This window comes from Gopherus flavomarginatus, chromosome 3, assembly GCF_025201925.1.
Source record: "Gopherus flavomarginatus isolate rGopFla2 chromosome 3, rGopFla2.mat.asm, whole genome shotgun sequence".
In the NCBI taxonomy this organism is placed as follows: Eukaryota; Metazoa; Chordata; order Testudines; family Testudinidae; genus Gopherus; species Gopherus flavomarginatus.
In genome coordinates this window covers 98,295,102-98,314,509 of record NC_066619.1, presented here as the reverse complement: position 1 = coordinate 98,314,509, position 19,408 = coordinate 98,295,102, and the positions used below count along the sequence as shown (strand labels likewise).

Below are 19,408 nucleotides of genomic sequence, written 5' to 3'. Positions count from 1 at the left end.
TGAAATCTCTTAAAACTCACTCTTATGTTCTTACCTATAATTTCAGCAAGTAGCAAAGAAGCAGCTCTGTGAATTGTTGCAAAGTAGCATGCTGTAGTCGTGCCATTCTTTAGCGTTCTTCTCTATAAAAAGAATTCAGTTTTGAGCTGTATGAAAAGTGTCACATTGCCAAAATGACAGAACATGCAATCAGTGGTTTTAATCTGCAAGATGGCTCTACAGAATTTTGCACTGACTGGGACTGAAAGAGAAGTGAGGAGTGAAAAAATACTAATTTTATAGCAGATTTTTAATGTATTTAATAGGGAAACTATGGCTGATATGGGCTGATATACATTAACTCCTCACTTAGTCATCTCAGTTAAAGTTGTTTCGTTGTTACGTTTCTGATCAATTAGGGAACATGCTCGATTAAAGTTGCGCAATGATCCCTTATAACATTGTTTGGCAGCCACCTGCTTTGTTCACCGCTCGCAGAAAGCAGCCCGTTGCAGCTGGTTGGTGGGGGCTTGGAACCAGGGCGAAACAGCAGCCCCCTCATCAGCTCCTCGCTCCCCTAAGTTCCCTGTGTGACAACTGCCCAGCAGGCATTGCCAGCAGTTCAACTGTCCCTCCCCTCACTGCCATGTGCTGCTCCTGCCATCTGCCTTGGAGCTGTTCCCGTGAGCCTCCTATTTGCTGTGCCGGGGGAGAAGGGGACGAGGGGGGCTAATGTCAGGATGTCCCCCTCCCCCTTGCTCCTGCCCCTCGCTTACCCCATCTCCACAGAGCAGGGGTGTGTGACATGATTGGGCTCAGGACGGAAGCAGCAGCTGTTGTCTCAATTTGCTGATCTACTTAAAAAGGCAACGTACTTAGAGTTGGGTTAGCGTACTTAAAGGGGTAATGCGCATCTCTCTCTCTCTCTCACGCACAGGGTGTGTGTCTCTGTCTCTTGTTTGCCATGCTGTCTCCCCTCCCTCCATTCGTGCTGCCTTGTAGAGTGTGAGGCTACATTAACAACATGTTAACCCTTGAGGGCTCAGCCGAGTGCTAGTTCATCATTCAGCAATAAGGCATTCCCTGGGAAATATTCCATCCTCTGACTCCATCACCTCAGTCAAGATTCACAATCATCATTGCTGTGTACAGTATTAACTTGTTTGGTTAAAACTTATACTGTGTATATGTGTGTGTGTGTATAGTCTTTTGTCTGGTGGAAAAAAAAATCCCTGGAATCTAACCCCCTACTCTTCCCATTTACAGGGAAATTGGATTTTTGTTTAACATTGTTTCACTTAAAGTCACATTTTTCAGGAACATAACTACAATGTTAAGAGAGGAGTTACTGTACTTATTAGTTCAAAACTGTAATAGTTCCCTTCATCCCACAACGTGTACTTTGGACTCATGTCCTCCCTCAATGGTGCACTGCAAGGAGACTATCAACATCTGCTTGGGGAGTAGGCCTCTCTGAAGGAAGCTGCTGTGAGGCCTCTACTCAAGAAACCAATACACTATCTAATCTTTCATGTTTGGGTAAGATCATAGAGAAACTGTATCTAGGTATAATCTCCCTGAAGTAGATGTTGATAGTCTTCTTTGGCTTGAGGTTGTGCAGCAGTCTCTGGCTTTACTTGTATTGATTGCATTTTTAAATTTTGGCAAAGGTGCCTGGAGCCTAGGACAGGTGATATATGTTAATTGCTGACTATCATGTGATGAAATGGGTTCTGATGCAAGAAACTAGGCAAAAAGACATATATTCATTATGGATAATTTTGAATTTATACTTAAACAGTCTTAACTGAGAATTTCCCAACTATTTCATATTTTTTATAGACTTTTCACAACCATTGAAGTAGGAACTATCTTGGTGACGCATATTATATAAGGGGCTATAAAGATTCTTATATTGGTCCCCATCACATAAGTATCTTAATTTTTAGCAAAGCTCACATTTAATGTAAAATACATTCTGTAATAAAGGCAATGCATTGTAGATTAAATGCTGTTTCACTGAGAAACACATATTGACAAAGTCCATAAAGCTGGTATTTTCAAGTAACAGACTTGTGCAATAAGTTACTTTTTCATTCATATTACAATTTCAGTGGAACTACATCATAGTTGTTATACTTGTACTAAATTGCTAAATTTGAACCAGCTTTGCAAACCACTAAAACCCTAAAAAAGAGAAGCTAAGAATACCTTGAACTTCGCTGGGTTCACACAGACCTAATCACACTCCTAGACATCAGAATTAGACATCTTGGTTTACAATCTTGAACAATGACAATATTTCCAATTTATTTAGTTCCTATTTTTCATAATATAAATTTTAATATAGTCTCTTATTTTTTGTTGAGTTGTACTGTCAGCTTCTGAAAGCTGATATAAGGTAAAGTGCATATTAATGAACTACAATAGTACGCAGAAGACATTTGCTGTACTTACTACAACTCTGGTGTATACTTCTTCAGCAAAATCATTATCTTTGTATTTGGCTTCTGTTGGGAACGTATATGTGTTTAACCATTCCAAAAGAGGTAGATCTACTCTTGTTCCAGCAAATGCATACTGAGGTGCATGGATATGTGTATCAACCATTCCTGGCATGAAGAATTCACTGTTTTAAAAACAAAACAAAAAAATCATAGTAGTTTGGATTTTTAAATAATTGCTCTTAAAGAATAACTTATTATTTTGTTTTGTACAACATGCTTGTGTGATGGACCCCAGCATGAGTGGTCTGCTGGGTTTGAACCCCAGATCTTCAGCATCCAAAGTACAGACTTCTACTAAAGAAGTACATCCTTTTACTGTGTGCAGCATCAGGCACTCTAGGATGCTGCCTTGTGTCACCACAACTACCCCTGAGTGGACTTCCAGCACCAGACGCTCTGGAACATGGGCTCCATCAGGAATTAAAAGTAAACATGATGTTAAATATTTTTAAAATAGTAGAAAATGATAATTTCCCTCTCTGGTAGTATCACAAAACTCTTATTCTCATACGCTGAAGTTATTTTCTTGGAAACGAATTTATATGGCTATAAGTATTTCTTCCAAATGTGATGAAACCTCTTCTAAAAAAAAAATGCATTTGGCAATGGAGTTGAGTGAATCATCCATCATAATGTATTTGCTGAATTTCACTTTTTTCTGATTATGAAATATCATAAACAAACCATGAAAGTCTGACTTATTTGTTCAAAAATATTCACAAATTTCTTCATGAATTTTCCTATATGAATTTTGTGTTAATTGTTAATTAGGAACATTTTATATTCAAACTTTTGAAATTTGCTCTGTGTTAATTTGTTCCGTAAGTCACATGCTACAGTTTCTGCCCTGATTGGGTGACATATGTAACTAACCTACACAGCATGTATTTTGAATATTACAATTAAGTATACAACTCAAAATTCACATTTGCCAAATATTCAAGCATTTTTGTTTCAAATTTGCTTTTCATTACTATTTTGATAATAAATACTGACAATTTGAATGTTCTCAAAGCACAAACGCAAGAATTGCAAGTATGGTTGAATCAAAATTCATTTTTGAATTTGGATGAATATTGGCAGAATTTTGTTTGTGTGTGTTATTTGCTCAACTGTTCAATAGTGTGAAATGTACAAACGTGTCATATTTTGAAATCTATACCTCAGTCTTATCAGACAGGAAGCTAACGCAAACAGACATCATGCTAACTGACAGCTGAGCCAGAATTTTAAAGTGAAGTGCTACCCCTACTTATTAACTCTGCTGTGGAGTTTTCCACCAGGATCCATTGGCACAGCCTGCTGCCAACAAAATGGACAACAGAATGTAAATGTACACTACTGAAAAAAATAGAGAATATTGTTTACAGGTATGCAAAAAGAATAGGTTGTTATCTGTCAAGCCTAAATATGGCTTTACAATCTGAGAGTTATGAATCAGCTACCACAATTCACTCATTGCTAAACTCCCAGCTCAAGGAATGACAAAAGCATATTCACTGCCCACATTTAGGGCCCAATCCAAAATGCTTTGCATAGGCAAAACCACAAAGGATGGAATGGAGTGCAAATACATATGTAATACTTCAGCCATCCACGGAACAAATTGAAACCAAAATGACTAAATGAACTTAAATACAATACCTACTGATTACTAAGCTCTCTTATATCAGATGCTTTGAAGCCCCACTTCTTTGCTAGTTGCTCCTGCTGATCTGCCTGCTCCAAAAACACAATCTAAAGGAGAAAAACAAAATAGTTAAATGTTTTAATATTGTATTTAAATATATACACAACATTAACATCACATGATGACAAAACAGTAATCATTTTACAACATCTGGTTTTAAGTGCATATTTCTTTACAGCAGAAACGGGCTTGAATTAAAACATCTGTTCTACCTGATTTGTCTGACTTTGAAATGCCTTTGAAATGCCTATTCATGGTCCACTAAGCAAACCAACCCACCCTGTACCTGCAACTTCTTATGAGAAGTGAATCCAGGCACTATCTACACTCCATAACAAGTCACTATGTGATTGGCATAGTTTCAGCATCCACCTTCACACTTCATAACAGCTGGTGTACAACAATTCTACTAGTAGTAGTGGGTTTCTCAGCTTATAGCTCTATGGATCTGTTTTAATGCCTGCACTGTTCAACCTCTATATCAACAACACTGCAGTCACATCATCCTGTAAAGTCATCTATGCAGATGATTTTGTGCTAGCAACACAAGCATCCTCTCTGAAGGCCGCAGAGACAGTTACGAAAAATTCACTTCCAGATGCTTGAGACATATTTCAAAGCTTGGCAACTGCAACCCTTTGAAAACGCTCATCTCTGCCTTCCACTTGAACAACCACGAGGCCAAGGTGCCACTGAAAGTGGACTTTTGTGGTCTGCCTTTATTGCATGACTACAATCCATGGTACCTTGGAGTTACCCTTGACTGGATGCCGAGCTACTGCCAATAGCCTGACACCACCAAAAAGAAGGGTTAACATCAGTCAGAAGCTTGCTGACACATCCTGGGGATGTGATGCCTGTGTGGGACGGTGCTAAACTGGTGTGGCCATACTGAATGAATGGTGTGAGCATAACTTGGCATGACTTAAACATGGGTGAATGGTTGCAGAGGATCCTGAGAGCAGGTTCCCTTTAGGCAGAAGCTTATTTGATAAAGAACTAGCAAAGTCTGCGTGTACGATCAATATTGAACAGCAAATATGGGCCCATCCAAAAGTAAATATCACACGCATAAAGTTCCAGCATGGAGCACAGGTTGACCTGGTTGTAGTGACCTTACTGCAAGGACACCACGCAAAGAATCAGAGTGAATGGTTGATACATGTGTAAACGTGGGGTGATCTTCGTTTGGTACCACCCTCGCCAGCCCTTTCTAAAACACTAATTAGGTAAAATTAGTAACAATACGCCCACTGGGTATGCTTTTAAGACATGTGACTCCTTTGAGGAAAAAGAGTATAAGAATCAAGCAAAGTAAATTACGGTGGTTGGGATTCCTTAATTGACGGTTGAAGAAGCAATGCTGCCAGACAGAGTAGCCAAAACTCTGTTCCATGGGCTCAGGTAGGATTGAGAACCACAGGGGTCTCAAGGCAACCAAGGCCTTGCCTCAAGGGAATCTGAGACAGACCAGAGGGCTGAGAAGAACAGACCAGGAAGGAAGAAACCATCTATGAAATTGGTAACCATCTTCTCTGTTTGCCAAGCAGGAACTGCGTGAGGCTAGCACAGGGCCTGTTTCCGTGTGTTTGTGAAAGAGAGACTTCATTAAGAGGAATGTGTAGCTCTTAATGTCTAGCTCTTAATGTCCAACATAGGAGTTGTGTGCTTAATATAACCTTTTACTGCTTGTATAATTCCTTCTCAATAAAATGCTGTGTATTAAAGATAATTGGACCTTTTTCAATGGTATGACAGTAATCTGCTCCTCCGGGAGCCAGTACAGATCCATTTCAGGGGTAATAGCACCCCCTGTTGTCAACAGCATGCACACTTCGAATGTCAATACAAGCCCTTGTTTTGTCACCAGTGGAGTACTGCACACCAGTATGGTGCAGCAGCTCCTCACCATTCTCGTTGATTCTGCCTTCCCTGTAGGAAGGGGCCTGCACTCAACTGCATTCAGACAATGCATGGAAGGTGTGGATATTTCCTCCACAAATACAAAATCCAAGAACCACCAAATTGTAACTGTGGTGAAAAACAAACCATGCAACACATCACAAACAACTGCCTAATTCACACTTACAGCAGTGGTACAAAGGGGATTCACCTAGCTACCCCAGAAGCATTAGAATGGCTTTCAAATTAAAATACAACTATAATCCCAGCCCATTGCTTTTCAAATGCCATACAAAAGAACAGGCAGCTCTATGGTGGCCTTACTGGAACTCACATTTACAGTATCCAGTAACATAGGCAATTCTTTTGACCCTTAACATAAATATAAGGGAATAAGATATAATGCTAAAGCAACTTTATACTGGCATAATTGCTTAACACTAGGGGGCTATACAATATTAACTATTCTAATTTCTAAACTTATATAGTTATAGTGGTACAAAAACTGTACATTGATCAGTCCTTAGACAAGATTTAACAACCGATTAACACACAATAAGACGGCGCAGGGAAAGCGAGGACAAGGACAACAAAACAGCAAAAAACCCACCCATGGTTTAATATGGACCAGCTAGGTACCTGGACACATGGTTATTATAAGTTAGTTTTATTTAATGAAAAGATATAAATAAGGGTCTCCCTGAAGAAAAATCTAATAATTTTTAAACAATAACTAAGATTTTAACTGAAAAAGCTGATTTATTTTTTTCAGAATCCTGCATATTTTTGAACAGCGTGTGATTGCAGATTTTTCACTAAGTTCCTCTGGAACCTTAGGACACTACAATAAAATAAATATTTAACAACAATCACAAAAGTGTAATAATCCATTGACACTTCAGATAAGGCAACATCTCTCTCTCTTTTTGAAAGCATGTTTGGTGTGTTCAGTCAGTTCAATCAGTTGAACACCTGCAGATGTTTTATAGTCCAGATCTACTGAAATTTATGATGAGCAATAACGAAAATGTCACAGAGATGCTGAAGTAAAAATGGATGGGGAATGACTAATGCTAGCTGCTGAACAAAGTAAGAGAAAGACAAACATGAACTACCAGATGGCAAATGCTGGAAACAGACTTGTTGCCATGGAACAGGAGTGGGTATTTTATTCATAGCAAACCATTACTCAAGATGTTTTGAAATGATTCAGTTCTGGAACAACAGAAAGCCTTACTGTAATCAGTCATGTAGAATTCATCCTAGCAGAAATATACAGTCCCTAAAGCCAGGAAAATTAGGCAATAACATAGGGCTGTGTGAAAGGTTAGTCTAGAACTATGAATGAAATTAAAGCAGTGTAAAGGTGGGTTCTAGATTTTCCCCCTGAAAATCTACCTAGGTCAATGAACATTCATAAACGTGGACTCATGCTGTTCACACAAACATGGGTTCCCCACAAGGTGTGACCTAAACAGCCATCAAATATCTTTGCTTTTGAGTTTTATGTGCCTGTGTATAACAACTGACATCTAATTAATAATGGTTGCTGGGTCCTATTTTTCATTACTCTGCAGTCATTGCATGTGCAGTCATTGCCATCAAGGGAAAGTGGATGCAAAATGCTACCATATTAAAATGGTAATGTACTGCACTCTTCTTGCACTGGTGCAAACAATTACACTGAAAAATCAGGGCCTCTGTGTCTGAGAAAGAACTGGAGATCAACCAGGGACTTTATGATGCAAAAGAATTTTTTAATTACTTCCTACAGTTCAAATCGGTGAATGCACCATGGAAATTAATTCAAACTATGTTATTTTCAAAGGAATCGGATAAAATCCCTTTTCCCACCCAAGTACAGTTACGCAATCTGGAACTAGTTCTCCCATATGGATTGGTTGTACCAATGACAGAATACTAAACGGGAACTGGTGCCCAGTTTCAATCTAAGGCACTGTAATAGAAAGAAATGGAATTTTCAGATTAACCTAGATACCAATGGTACTTCTGATCGATACCGAGAAGAGACTGCCAGTACTTGTGAGTACCTTTTGTCTTTCTCAAGTTATTAAAAACGTGGAGTGACTAAATACAATTCTGTATCATTCAAAATAGAACTGAAGTTCTCCACATCAATTACTCACCCATAATTCTTGGTAGCCTAAAGCATTTGGGACCCAACTTTTGCAGTGTGGGAAACTAAGAGAGAAAATTGCTTTACAGGTTTGTTTATAAGTGAGACTCTTATTTTATGGGAGCAATAAGTTGAAATCGCACACTCCTACCTTTTTCACTACTTACTACTTCATATGTAAATACAAATCAGAATAGAAACATGCTTAATCTTCCATTTGATTATACTGAAGTACAGTAGTAACTGACTCTCCACTGATAAATACAGGTGGTAAGTCATTTATGTACTTTTTTCCTCCTTAGAGAATAAACCTTTCTAAATAAGCTATGTAACTTGCAATTTCCACTTACTGATATCCAGGCTGGGGGTGGCATCCAATGTGAAAGGTGCCTACTGGTGGAATCTCTCAGGCAGCAGGTGGGAGAGCTACAGGAAGAGGTGGCTAGGCTGAGGAACATCCGTATCCATGAGCAATTCCTGGACAGTATCCATGTGGAGACAGCTGATGTAGCTGTCCCAGTTCACAGGACTACTGACACACCAGTGGAGGAGGAGATGGCTCAGGGTGGACACTGGCAGCTGATTACTTCTGGCAGCAGGCAGTGCTCCACCCCTGTTGTGAACCCTCCTGCCGTGGTAATAGAGAACCGTTATGCTCTTCTTGATACAGGAGAGAAGAAATCACCCCCAACAGTTAAGGAGGGGAAGCCTTGTATCCCTAAGGCTGGGAGGTCTGCTGCCACCACTGATTATAAGAAACGTAGGGTAGTGGTGGTTGGAGAATCTCTGCTGAGGGGGACGGAGACACCTATCTGTCGCCCTGACCGTTCATCCCGGGAGGTATGCTGCCTGCCAGGGGCCCGTATCCGAGATGTTACAGAGGCATTGTCGAGGATTATCCGGCCTTCTGACTACTACCCCATGCTACTCATCCATGTGGGCACAAATGATACTGTGAGGTGTGACACTGAGCAGATCAAGAGTGACTACAGGTCTCTGGGAGTACAGGTTAAGGAGTTTGGAGCACAGGTGGTATTCTCTTCGATTCTTCCTGTCGAAGGTAGGGGCCCAGGCAGAGACAGATGCATCGTGGAGGTGAATGCCTGTCTGCGAGGATGGTGTCGCCAGGAGGGCTTTGGCTTCCTCGACCACGGGAGGCTATTCGAGGAAGGACTGCTAGGCAGAGACGGCGTTCCCCTTTCGAGGAGGGGAAAGGCCTTATTTGCGCACAGACTGGCTAACCTAGTAAGGAGGGCTTTAAACTAGGTTCGACGGGGACAGGTGAACAAACCCCACAGGTAAGTGGGGAACAAGACCTGGGAGATGGGTCGGACACAGGAGGGAGCATGGGCAGAGAGAAAGGAGGGTCAGGGCAAAGCTGGGAGGCAAGATCAAACCAGTATCTTAGATGCCTATATGCAAATGCAAGAAGTATGGGTAATAAGCAGGAAGAACTGGAAGTGCTAATAAATAAATACAACTATGACATTGTTGGCATTACTGAAACTTGGTGGGATAATACACATGACTGGAATGTTGGTGTGGATGGGTATAGTTTGCTCAGGAAGGATAGAGAGGGGAAAAAGGGAGGAGGTGTTGCCTTATATATTAAAAATGTACACACTTGGACTGAGGTGGAGATAGACATAGGAGATGGAAGTGTTGAGAGTCTCTGGGTTAGGCTAAAAGGGGTAAAAAACATGGGTGATGTTGTGCTGGGAGTCTACTACAGGCCACCTAATCAGGTGGAAGAGGTGGATGAGGCTTTTTTCAAACAACTAACAAAATCATCCAAAGCCCAAGATTTGGTGGCGATGGAGGACTTCAACTATCCAGATATATGTTGGGAAAATACCACAGCGGGGCACAGACTATCCAATAAGTTCCTGGACTGCATTGCAGACAACTTTTTATTTCAGAAAGTTGAAAAAGCTACTAGGGGGAAAGCTGTTCTAGACTTGATTTTAACAAATAGGGAGGAACTCGTTGAGAATTTGAAAGTAGAAGGAAGCTTGGGTGAAAGTGATCATGAAATCATAGAGTTTTCAATTCTAAGGAAGGGTAGAAGGGAGTACAGCAAAATAGAGACAATGGATTTCAGGAAGGCGGATTTTGGTAAGCTCAGAGAGCTGATAGTTAAGGTCCCATGGGAATCAAGACTGAGGGGAAAAACAACTGAGGAGAGTTGGCAGTTTTTCAAAGGGACACTATTAAGGGCCCAAAAGCAAGCTATTCCGATGGTTAGGAAAGATAGAAAATGTGGCAAAAGACCACCTTGGCTTAACCACGAGATCTTGCATGACCTACAAAATAAAAAGGCGTCATATAAAAAATGGAAACTAGGTCAGATTACAAAGGACGAATATAGGCAAATAACACAGGAATGCAGAGGCAAGATTAGAAAGGCAAAGGCACAAAATGAGCTCAAACTAGCTATGGGAATCAAGGGAAATGAGCAGACTTTTTATCAATACATTAGAAGCAAGAGGAAGACCAAGGACAGGGTAGGCCCAGTGCTCAGTGAGGAGGGGGAAACAGTAACGGGAGACTTGGAAATGGCAGAGATGCTTAATGACTTCTTTGTTTCGGTCTTCACTGAGAAGTCTGAAGGAATGTCTAATATAGTGAATGCTTACGGGAAGAGGGTAGGTTTAGAAGATAAAATAAAAAAAGAGCAAGTAAAAAATCACTTAGAAAAGTTAGATGCCTGCAAGTCACCAGGGCCTGATGAAATGCATCCTAGAATACTCAAGCAGTTAATAGAGGAGGTATCTGAGCCTCTAGCTATTATCTTTGGGAAATCATGGGAGACGGGGGAGATTCCAGAAGACTGGAAAAGGGCAAATATAGTGCCCATCTATACAAAGGGAAATAAAAACAACCCAGGAAACTACAGACCAGTTAGTTTAACTTCTGTGCCAGGGAAGATAATGGAGCAAGTAATTAAAGAAATCATCTGCAAACACTTGGAAGGTGGTAAGGTGATAGGGAATAGCCAGCATGGATTTGTAAAGAACAAATCATGTCAAACTAATCTGATAGCATTCTTTGATAGGATAACGAGCCTTGTGGATAAGGGAGAAGCGGTGGATGTGATATACCTAGACTTTAGTAAGGCATTTGATACGGTCTCGCATGATATTCTTATAGATAAACTAGGAAAGTACAATTTAGAAGGGGCTACTATAAGGTGGGTGCATAACTGGCTGGATAACTGTACTCAGAGAGTAGTTATTAATGGCTCCCGATCCTGCTGGAAAGGTATAACAAGTGGGGTTCCGCAGGGGTCTGTTTTGGGACCGGCTCTGTTCAATATCTTCATCAACGATTTAGATGTTGGCATAGCAAGTACGCTTATTAAGTTTGCAGATGATACCAAACTGGGAGGGATTGCAACTGCTTTGGAGGACAGGGTCAAAATTCAAAACGATCTGGACAAATTGGAGAAATGGTCTGAGGTAAACAGGATGAAGTTCAATAAAGATAAATGCAAAGTGCTCCACTTAGGAAGGAACAATCAGTTTCACACATACAGAATGGGAAGAGACTGTCTAGGAAGGAGTATGGCAGAAAGAGATCTAGGGGTCATAGTGGACCACAAGCTTAATATGAGTCAACAGTGTGATACTGTTGCAAAAAAAGCAAACGTGATTCTGGGATGCATTAACAGGTGTGTTGTAAACAAGACACGAGAAGTCATTCTTCCGCTTTACTCTGCGCTGGTTAGGCCTCAACTGGAGTATTGTGTCCAGTTCTGGGCACCGCATTTCAAGAAAGATGTGGAGAAACTGGAGAGGGTCCAGAGAAGAGCAACAAGAATGATTAAAGGTCTTGAGAACATGACCTATGAAGGAAGGCTGAAACAATTGGGTTTGTTTAGTTTGGAAAAGAGAAGACTGAGAGGGGACATGATAGCAGTTTTCAGGTATCTAAAAGGGTGTCATCAGGAGGAGGGAGAAAACTTGTTCACCTTAGCCTCCAATGATAGAACAAGAAACAATGGGCTTAAACTGCAGCAAGGGAGATTTAGGTTGGACATTAGGAAAAAGTTCCTAACCGTCAGGGTAGTTAAACACTGGAATAGATTGCCTAGGGAAGTTGTGGAATCTCCATCTCTGGAGATATTTAAGAGTAAGTTAGATAAATGTCTATTAGGGATGGTCTAGACAGTATTTGGTCCTGCCATGAGGGCAGGGGACTGGACTCGATGACCTCTCAAGGTCCCTTCCAGTCCTAGAGTCTATGAGTCTATGTCACCAATGAGAGGTGAATTTAAACATGATTTATTTCAGCTCATAATTAGTCTGAAGTTTGCAGTCAACGTTCCAACGCATTTCAGTATGGTCATTAGTATTGTCATTTATTTATTTATATAGCAACCGAAACCAGGCTTGGCACTTCCCTGATGAGGTTGCAAATCTGAGGTCCCAATCCTGCAACGACTTGAATCCCATAGAAATCAATTAGGATAATTTACATGCTTAAAGTTAAACACGTGTGTAAGTCTTTGCAAGATCGGAGCCTAACTTTAGACAGAAAGGGACGAACCATTATAACATACAGAAGAGGTGGGATGGGAAAAAGGTCAACAGCAAAAAGATCACATGGTTATACAACCAAGGCAAGTTCACATCTAATGGTTTGGTTTAATTTACTATCAATTTATGGTGATATTTACAGAATCTGTTTTACATCAACCAGGCTAAATAAGCTTCATCTTGGCAGATGCACTTTGAACCAAATGTCATTATCCCATCTTCATATGGCTGGACTTTTCCCATCTTGGATTTTATATATTATAAATGTAAGTATGGGTTGTTCTGGATATTTCTCTTTCTGGGCGTAATACAGATTCTCTTGAATTTAATGCCTAAACTCTCATTAACCTCAGTGGAAGCAGATTTGGGCCTTCTTTCTCTCTCAGCTGTAGAAAAATGGTTAGAATTTCTATAATGTTTATTAATGGGAAATATGAATAGTTGAAATTTTAATAAAAATATAATGATGTGAAAGGAAATAGAGGAAAAGAGATTACAGAAGGCACTTTTTTAAAAAATTATCTTTCCACACTTTGTGAGTGTAAGCCACATCCACAAGTATGCACACACTAAGTTGACTCGAACAACAATGGTTACTAGTGAGTAACCCATCTTTCTGAGCAATGCAGCTATCCCAAACTCATGCCACTAAAAACTTTATGCCATACCTTATCACCATGAATTCTCTATTGAACTTGTACCTTTAAATATGTCACTGGCACTTTGCTTGTTAATCTATCTTTCCCAGGAGGCTTTTAAAAAACAAAACAGACAACTATGTTTTTGTTTTATTTTGTTAAAAGCCTATAAAATTGTTTCCTTCTTTCTTCCAAATGTGAATTTTTCCACAAAATTTCACTGACCCAAGGCTCAATATGGATAATACTCAGTCCTGGTCCAGTGAATACATAAATTCTATTATCTCGCAAAACATCAGGGCTAGTATTTGATCTTGAGACTCCATTCTTTCTCATGCTTCTCTCTTTATCAGATTATGAGATTATCAGATTTTAAAATTACAACATTGGAAAAAATTATTTTAGAGCAAAATATAAAAACTATTTTTAATATCAAATTTTAAGTGATAATTTTTTCTTGCTTTCCACGGTCTGTACAATTATACTAATGATAGTGAGAAAAATCAAGGTCTCACTGCTCACCATAATTGGGATCAGAAAGGAATTTTCCATGGATCAGATTGGCAGAGACTCGGAGTTTTTTGCATTCCTCTGCAGCATGGGTCACTTGCAGGTTTAAACTCATATAAATGGTAGATTCTCTGTAACTTGAAGTCTTTAAACCAGGATTTGAGGACTTCATTAACTCAGCCAGAGGTTAGGAGTCTATTACAGGAGAAGATGGACAAGGTTCTGTGGCCTGCAATGTGCAGGTCAGACTAAGGTCAGCAGGGATCATCATGATCCTCTAAAGTCTTTGAGGGCAGGGAGATGAAAAACTTAGGACCATTAAAAAAACAACTCTAAAACCTCTGTAAAATATGGAATAAACAGAATATATGATGGTATGGTAAGAAAGAAGTGGATTTTTTGGCAGTTGTTTTAGATGACTTGTATAACTACTGCAAAATAGTCATTATAAATTCACGCTAATAAAACCATCATAAAACCCCACCCCATCCTGTTTAATTGCAATACACATTTGAAAATGTACAACTGAGCATGCACAGTAATACATTCCATTAAACTGTTAGCTGCCCACTTAAAGAGCAACATACTACCCATCTTTGCCTAGCTTGTTAAATGAGCAACTGGTTAGAAAAATGTTTGCTGGCTCAACAAACTGATAAGCTGAGATGGTCAAACCAGGAGAGTTTGTATGCTATGCAAGACAAATAGCAGAAAACGGCATCCACAAGATTGTCTGGTGAAGGCAGAAATATCTGAACTGCACAAGTCAATTATGTTCCATTTTTTATTATTCTTAATAAATCATAGGAACTTAAATGCAAAAGAATGTTTACTGAAATATGAAGGTTGTCAGTCTAAACATTCAAAGGTTAAGAAATTACAAATTAAGGTTGCTCTAGCTATGCTAAAGTCAGTAGTCTTAACTATAAACCTTAATGTATTACTTTGTGTATTTTAAAAGTTCTAATAGTAAGAGTATGTAATACAAATGAGTTAATGTTGCTGGAGCACCCTTAGTGGTGGAGTTTCCAGAGCTTGAGTGCTTTTTGTGTGCCTGATCTCTCAGCTCTGGGGCTTAGTTATGGCTCTTAGAAGTGTGCAAGGATGGAATGAGCTATAGTGCCTGCGATGGCAGTAGCTGAAGCATTACCCTTGAATAGTGCAGAGACAGATAGGCTAATACCTCCAGGGGGAGAAGTGTTTTCAGTAATGACATGGCTAAAAAAGATGTACTGTCTCCTCCCCTAACATTGACTTCTTGGCATTGACTGAATGTAGGAAGATTAGGACCCTGGCTATGACCCAAACTACCCAGCCACCACCCTCTGAGTGTGCAATGTCACTGCCAAAGCTAGGTGTGTCCCCCACTGATGCAAAGGGCATGCAAATTGTCATTCTAGAGGGTTGCACACTTCACTGCTCATGGAGGCTGAGCTGTACACCCAGCGAGGAAGAGCAACATCTTAAGCAGCTGCCCGCCATGTGTGTAGGCCGCAGCAGGAGCACCAAAGCTATTACCTTTGCTCAGCACAAAAGGGGCACTCTGTGGGCCTGATTTTCCTCTCTCACCAGTGGAAATCAATCTTTTATGGTTTTCTGATTTTCACCAAAATCATTAGGATTCTGTCCATTGGTGCCTTGAACATCCCTGGAAATTTTGGGACTGATTGCATGGGCCGTGCCACAACCCTTCAGGCTAAAGTTTGTGATTGCTTAGCAGCCACTAGAATTGTCTGTTGCAGTTAGGAGTGGGAGGGGCAGGAACATACTATCTATCCCAAAAGCAAAATGCCCTGCCCTCCTAGAGCACCACCCAGCTGAAGATCTCGAAGAGCTTTACAGGCCTCAGGGAATTCCCCTCCCCACCCCACCCAGGCCAACTGGATGCAAAGAAAAATAAGATTCATTACCATCAATTCCTATGGCCTTGCTCCCCTCCTTCTCTGCCTCTCTGTCCTGGACCTGCCCAGCATGATGCCCACACCCAAGCTGCCACTGAATACGCTGTTCTTCCATCCCTTCCTCACCCGCTAACTAAATTCTACTCCCTTCTTAAGTCATCTCTCCCCTTGACTCCTGTGACTGCCTCCTCTCTGGCCCGGCTGAGACATGCTCCACTTGGCTCAACCAAAGTGCTGCTGCTAAAATCACCTCTCTCCTCTGCTGTTCTGTTCATATCACTCACTTCTTCAGAGTCTCCACTGTCGTCCTCCTGCATCTGGGTCAGGCTTCTCCTCCCCTCTAAGACCCTACTCAGCTCCACTCATGCCTCTCCTCCTGCTTCCACCTTGCTCAACCTAAGCCCCCCTCTCACCACCCCTTTGTAACCTTCTCCCCATCATCTTTCTACTGCCTTCCACGCCTCCCCTTCTGCATGGGAGGCTCTTACACTTCCCATGGGTCACATGACTTCCAGCTTCTCCTTCTCATCTCTCCCCAGGGATCACTCCTTCCTGCAGTGACCTCTGTGAGATTCCTGCACACAGCTCTTGATGTGCTCTGTGAGTCTGAACTATTCCATTTTAGACTCTTCTATTTTAATTCAACAAAAGTACTGAAATATTTTCCAAATATATTTGAATGATAAGGCTAATCAAGTTTCTAATCTTGCAGTCTTTACACAATCAAATTCTCACTGATTCTAACAGGAGCTCTGCATGAATTAAAACTACAGAATCAGGCACTATGTGTGGGGAAAATACACTGATTCAGCAGACACTGAAATAATAAAATATAACAGTAGAAGTTTAAAGTACTGAACTCACTAACTTTGAAATATATTGAGAAAACTCTTTAACCATTCACTCAACTATATTGTCTTTAGTTGGCAGCCACTCAGATGTATAGAAGTTTAACTTTTTAGCCAGAGCCCTTTGAAGTTAATAAGAGTCTTTCCATTGACTTCAGTGGGTTTTACACCAAGCCTTAATGAGCCATAAGAAGGCTCCCCACAATGGCCCCTGAAAGAGGAAGTTGGGTCCTAATCCTGCAATCAAATCTGCATTTGATGGAAACCCAGTCAGATCAAAGTGCAAACTTTAGGCCATGGTGAGAATAGGGTGGGGGGAGCAGGAGGAGAGAGTGTTTTTAAGGGCTCCAAAGTTCAGTCTGCTAGTCATGTCTGTCAAATTTCATGCAAGCCAGACATCAATTGCTGTATTCCTCCTTATAACAAAAAGAAGACATGGTGAGGAAAATGATCTTTCTATAATTTCTTTACACATGAAGCTCCATTGAAGTCAATGGGATTCCACAAAGCTCAAGGATCTACCTGTGCAGAGCACACTGTAGGATTGAGGCCTACATTTAGCATTGTTAGGGTAATAACACAGATGCCCCATTATATTTGTTCTTGCACAATTAATAAAAGTAATTTTTCCATTTTTTTAATTGACTCACATCATTGAATCAGTAATCCATGAGTTATATTAATAATTCTTATTTTATAGAGTACATTCTATTTTCAAAGTTCTACATAATCAGTCAGTTATTACTCTGTACGTTTTTGCTTCTGACAAGAGAAAATGTCTTTAAGGTGCCACAAGTACTCCTATTCTTTTTGCGGATACAAACTAACACAGCTGCTACTCTGAAACCCATCACTACACAAAGAATTGTGCTATTCTTATGGAAATAATTTTAAAGGATATCATCTGAATTTTATTTTTACTGAGAATGGAAAATCAAGATTAAAAACTGGAGGAAACATTTATGGTCCAAATCAACTGCTGTTTTGAAAACAGTGAAAACAAAGTAATCTATACATCATAGGCAGGTTCCTCCAAAGATGCCAAGTGGTTTATCCTGTCTATGAAGCTAACTCTTTGAATTACCAGTTACCTCCGGCTAACTCCTACCGATCATAAAATATTTGCTTCTATTGCTTTCCCAAACATTTTCAATCTCTTCCTAAAGTTTTGCAGCAAAAATGAGTCTAAAGCACCTTTTCCCCTTCCCCTTTGCAGAACAGTGACTCAAGAAATCAAATTATAATTTCAAGCCACAAGTGAGAGCAAATGAATACGTTGGGAGACGTCTATATAGCTGGAAATGAATATACTACAGCATTTCAAATCTTCCTAAAGAAAAGTAAAGATATGCCAAAAATTATTCCACTTCATTTGTCTGCTTTTTTGACAGCCCGCCAGGCCACCCTGCTTCATGCCCTCCTCCGCTAAAAACCTCACTGTAAGGTTGCAAAGAAAGTCACTCAAAAACACAGCATGCGTGCGCCCACAGTAACCACACACCTGTTAACCTTGCATGCGGCAGGCATGTACGTAGCCCCACCAGAACACACATATGCAACGCTACAGAAAACCCATCTCACCCCCACACGGTACCACATGCAAACCCCCAACACTGTGTCCTCCTCCCACTCTTATGCACACCCCCACCGAGGCGCCTCAGGATGACATGCCTCCTCTCCTACACTGTGCAATACCCCTCGCTACACACCTCGGTATTACCTAACCCCTCTGCCCCCGCCCCACACCCCAACAGAACGCACAAACGCCCTTATCCCGCACCCCAGTATTCCAGGCCCCCCCTTTCCACACGTGCCCCGGTGTTCCAGCCCCCGGACGCCGCCACCACCACGCCCTGCACACCCCCGCCCACGCTGCGCCTCCCACTCACTCTCCCGTCGTCGCCCACGCCCAGCAGGTGGCCGTGCAGCACGTCCATGGGCGAGGAGCGGCTGGCGTGCACGAAGGTCCCTTTGAAGAGGTGAGCGAGGGGCGGCTTCTGTGGGGAGCCCATGGCGGTGCCCGGAGGCGCTCAGAGTTGCCGCGGGAAGGGAAGTGGTTCGGGCAGGACCGGGATGCTGCTGCTCCGGGCCGCCGCTAGCTCTGCCTGGCTGCCTCCTGCACTCGGGGGGCTGCTGCTCATTCCATGCGTACCAACAGCAGCTTCCCCCGCACCTAGCGCTGGCTCTCCACCCCCTAATGACTGTCCCTTTGGGGAGTGGTTACTGGCGCTAGAAGGCTCTTCCTCCTCCCCGTTGCTGCCGCGGCAGCCTTAGACGCTACAGGTTTCCGAGCTCCTGCCTGCAGAAAAAGCCTGCTTACTTGCCGAGCCCCTGGGCTGGGAGCAGCATATTTTGCGATTAGGAGGAGGAGCGGGACCTGGCAATGGTCCACCCGCTGGGTTGCAAACACGTCCCCAAACACACGCCCCCCTGGTGTCAGCCGTCAGCGCTCAGCGAAAAACACTTGTGCAAACTGCATTGGCTGCATGTCTTAAAACAAAAACAACCGAAAAAGAAAGGGGAGGGGATAGATCTGGAGCCCAACGCCTGATATCCTTAGGCTGCAAATGAAATGGGACTGCCCTCTCCTATCTAGGGTGACCAGATACCAGGTGTGAAAAATCATGACACTTGGGGAGAGGTGAGGGGAAGGATAGTTCCCTATGTAAGACAGAACCCCTAATATTGGGATGGTCCCAATAATATCAGGATGTTTGCTCACCCTACTGCTACCCCAGTTTGCCAGGCTACAATCTCT

The 19,408-nt window shown here is 41.6% G+C and overlaps 1 protein-coding gene across 2 annotated transcripts in view; it reads right to left on the bottom strand.

Annotated features, from left to right (window-relative positions):
* Positions 1–19,061, bottom strand: part of GDA (guanine deaminase) — a 48,391-nt gene extending 29,330 nt beyond the window's left edge. Inside the window, exons 1-4 of one of the 2 annotated variants that reach the window (XM_050944203.1) lie at positions 18,540–19,061; positions 4,135–4,223; positions 2,437–2,608; positions 35–122 (exon numbers count right to left, since the gene is read on the bottom strand). In XM_050944203.1, coding sequence (XP_050800160.1) covers positions 35–122; positions 2,437–2,608; positions 4,135–4,223; positions 18,540–18,662 — 472 coding nt within the window. In that variant the 5' untranslated portion in view covers positions 18,663–19,061. The remainder of the gene's footprint in view (positions 1–34; positions 123–2,436; positions 2,609–4,134; positions 4,224–18,539) is intronic. The other variant, XM_050944202.1, reaches the window with a different exon arrangement.
* Between the last annotated feature and the right edge of the window lie 347 nt (positions 19,062–19,408).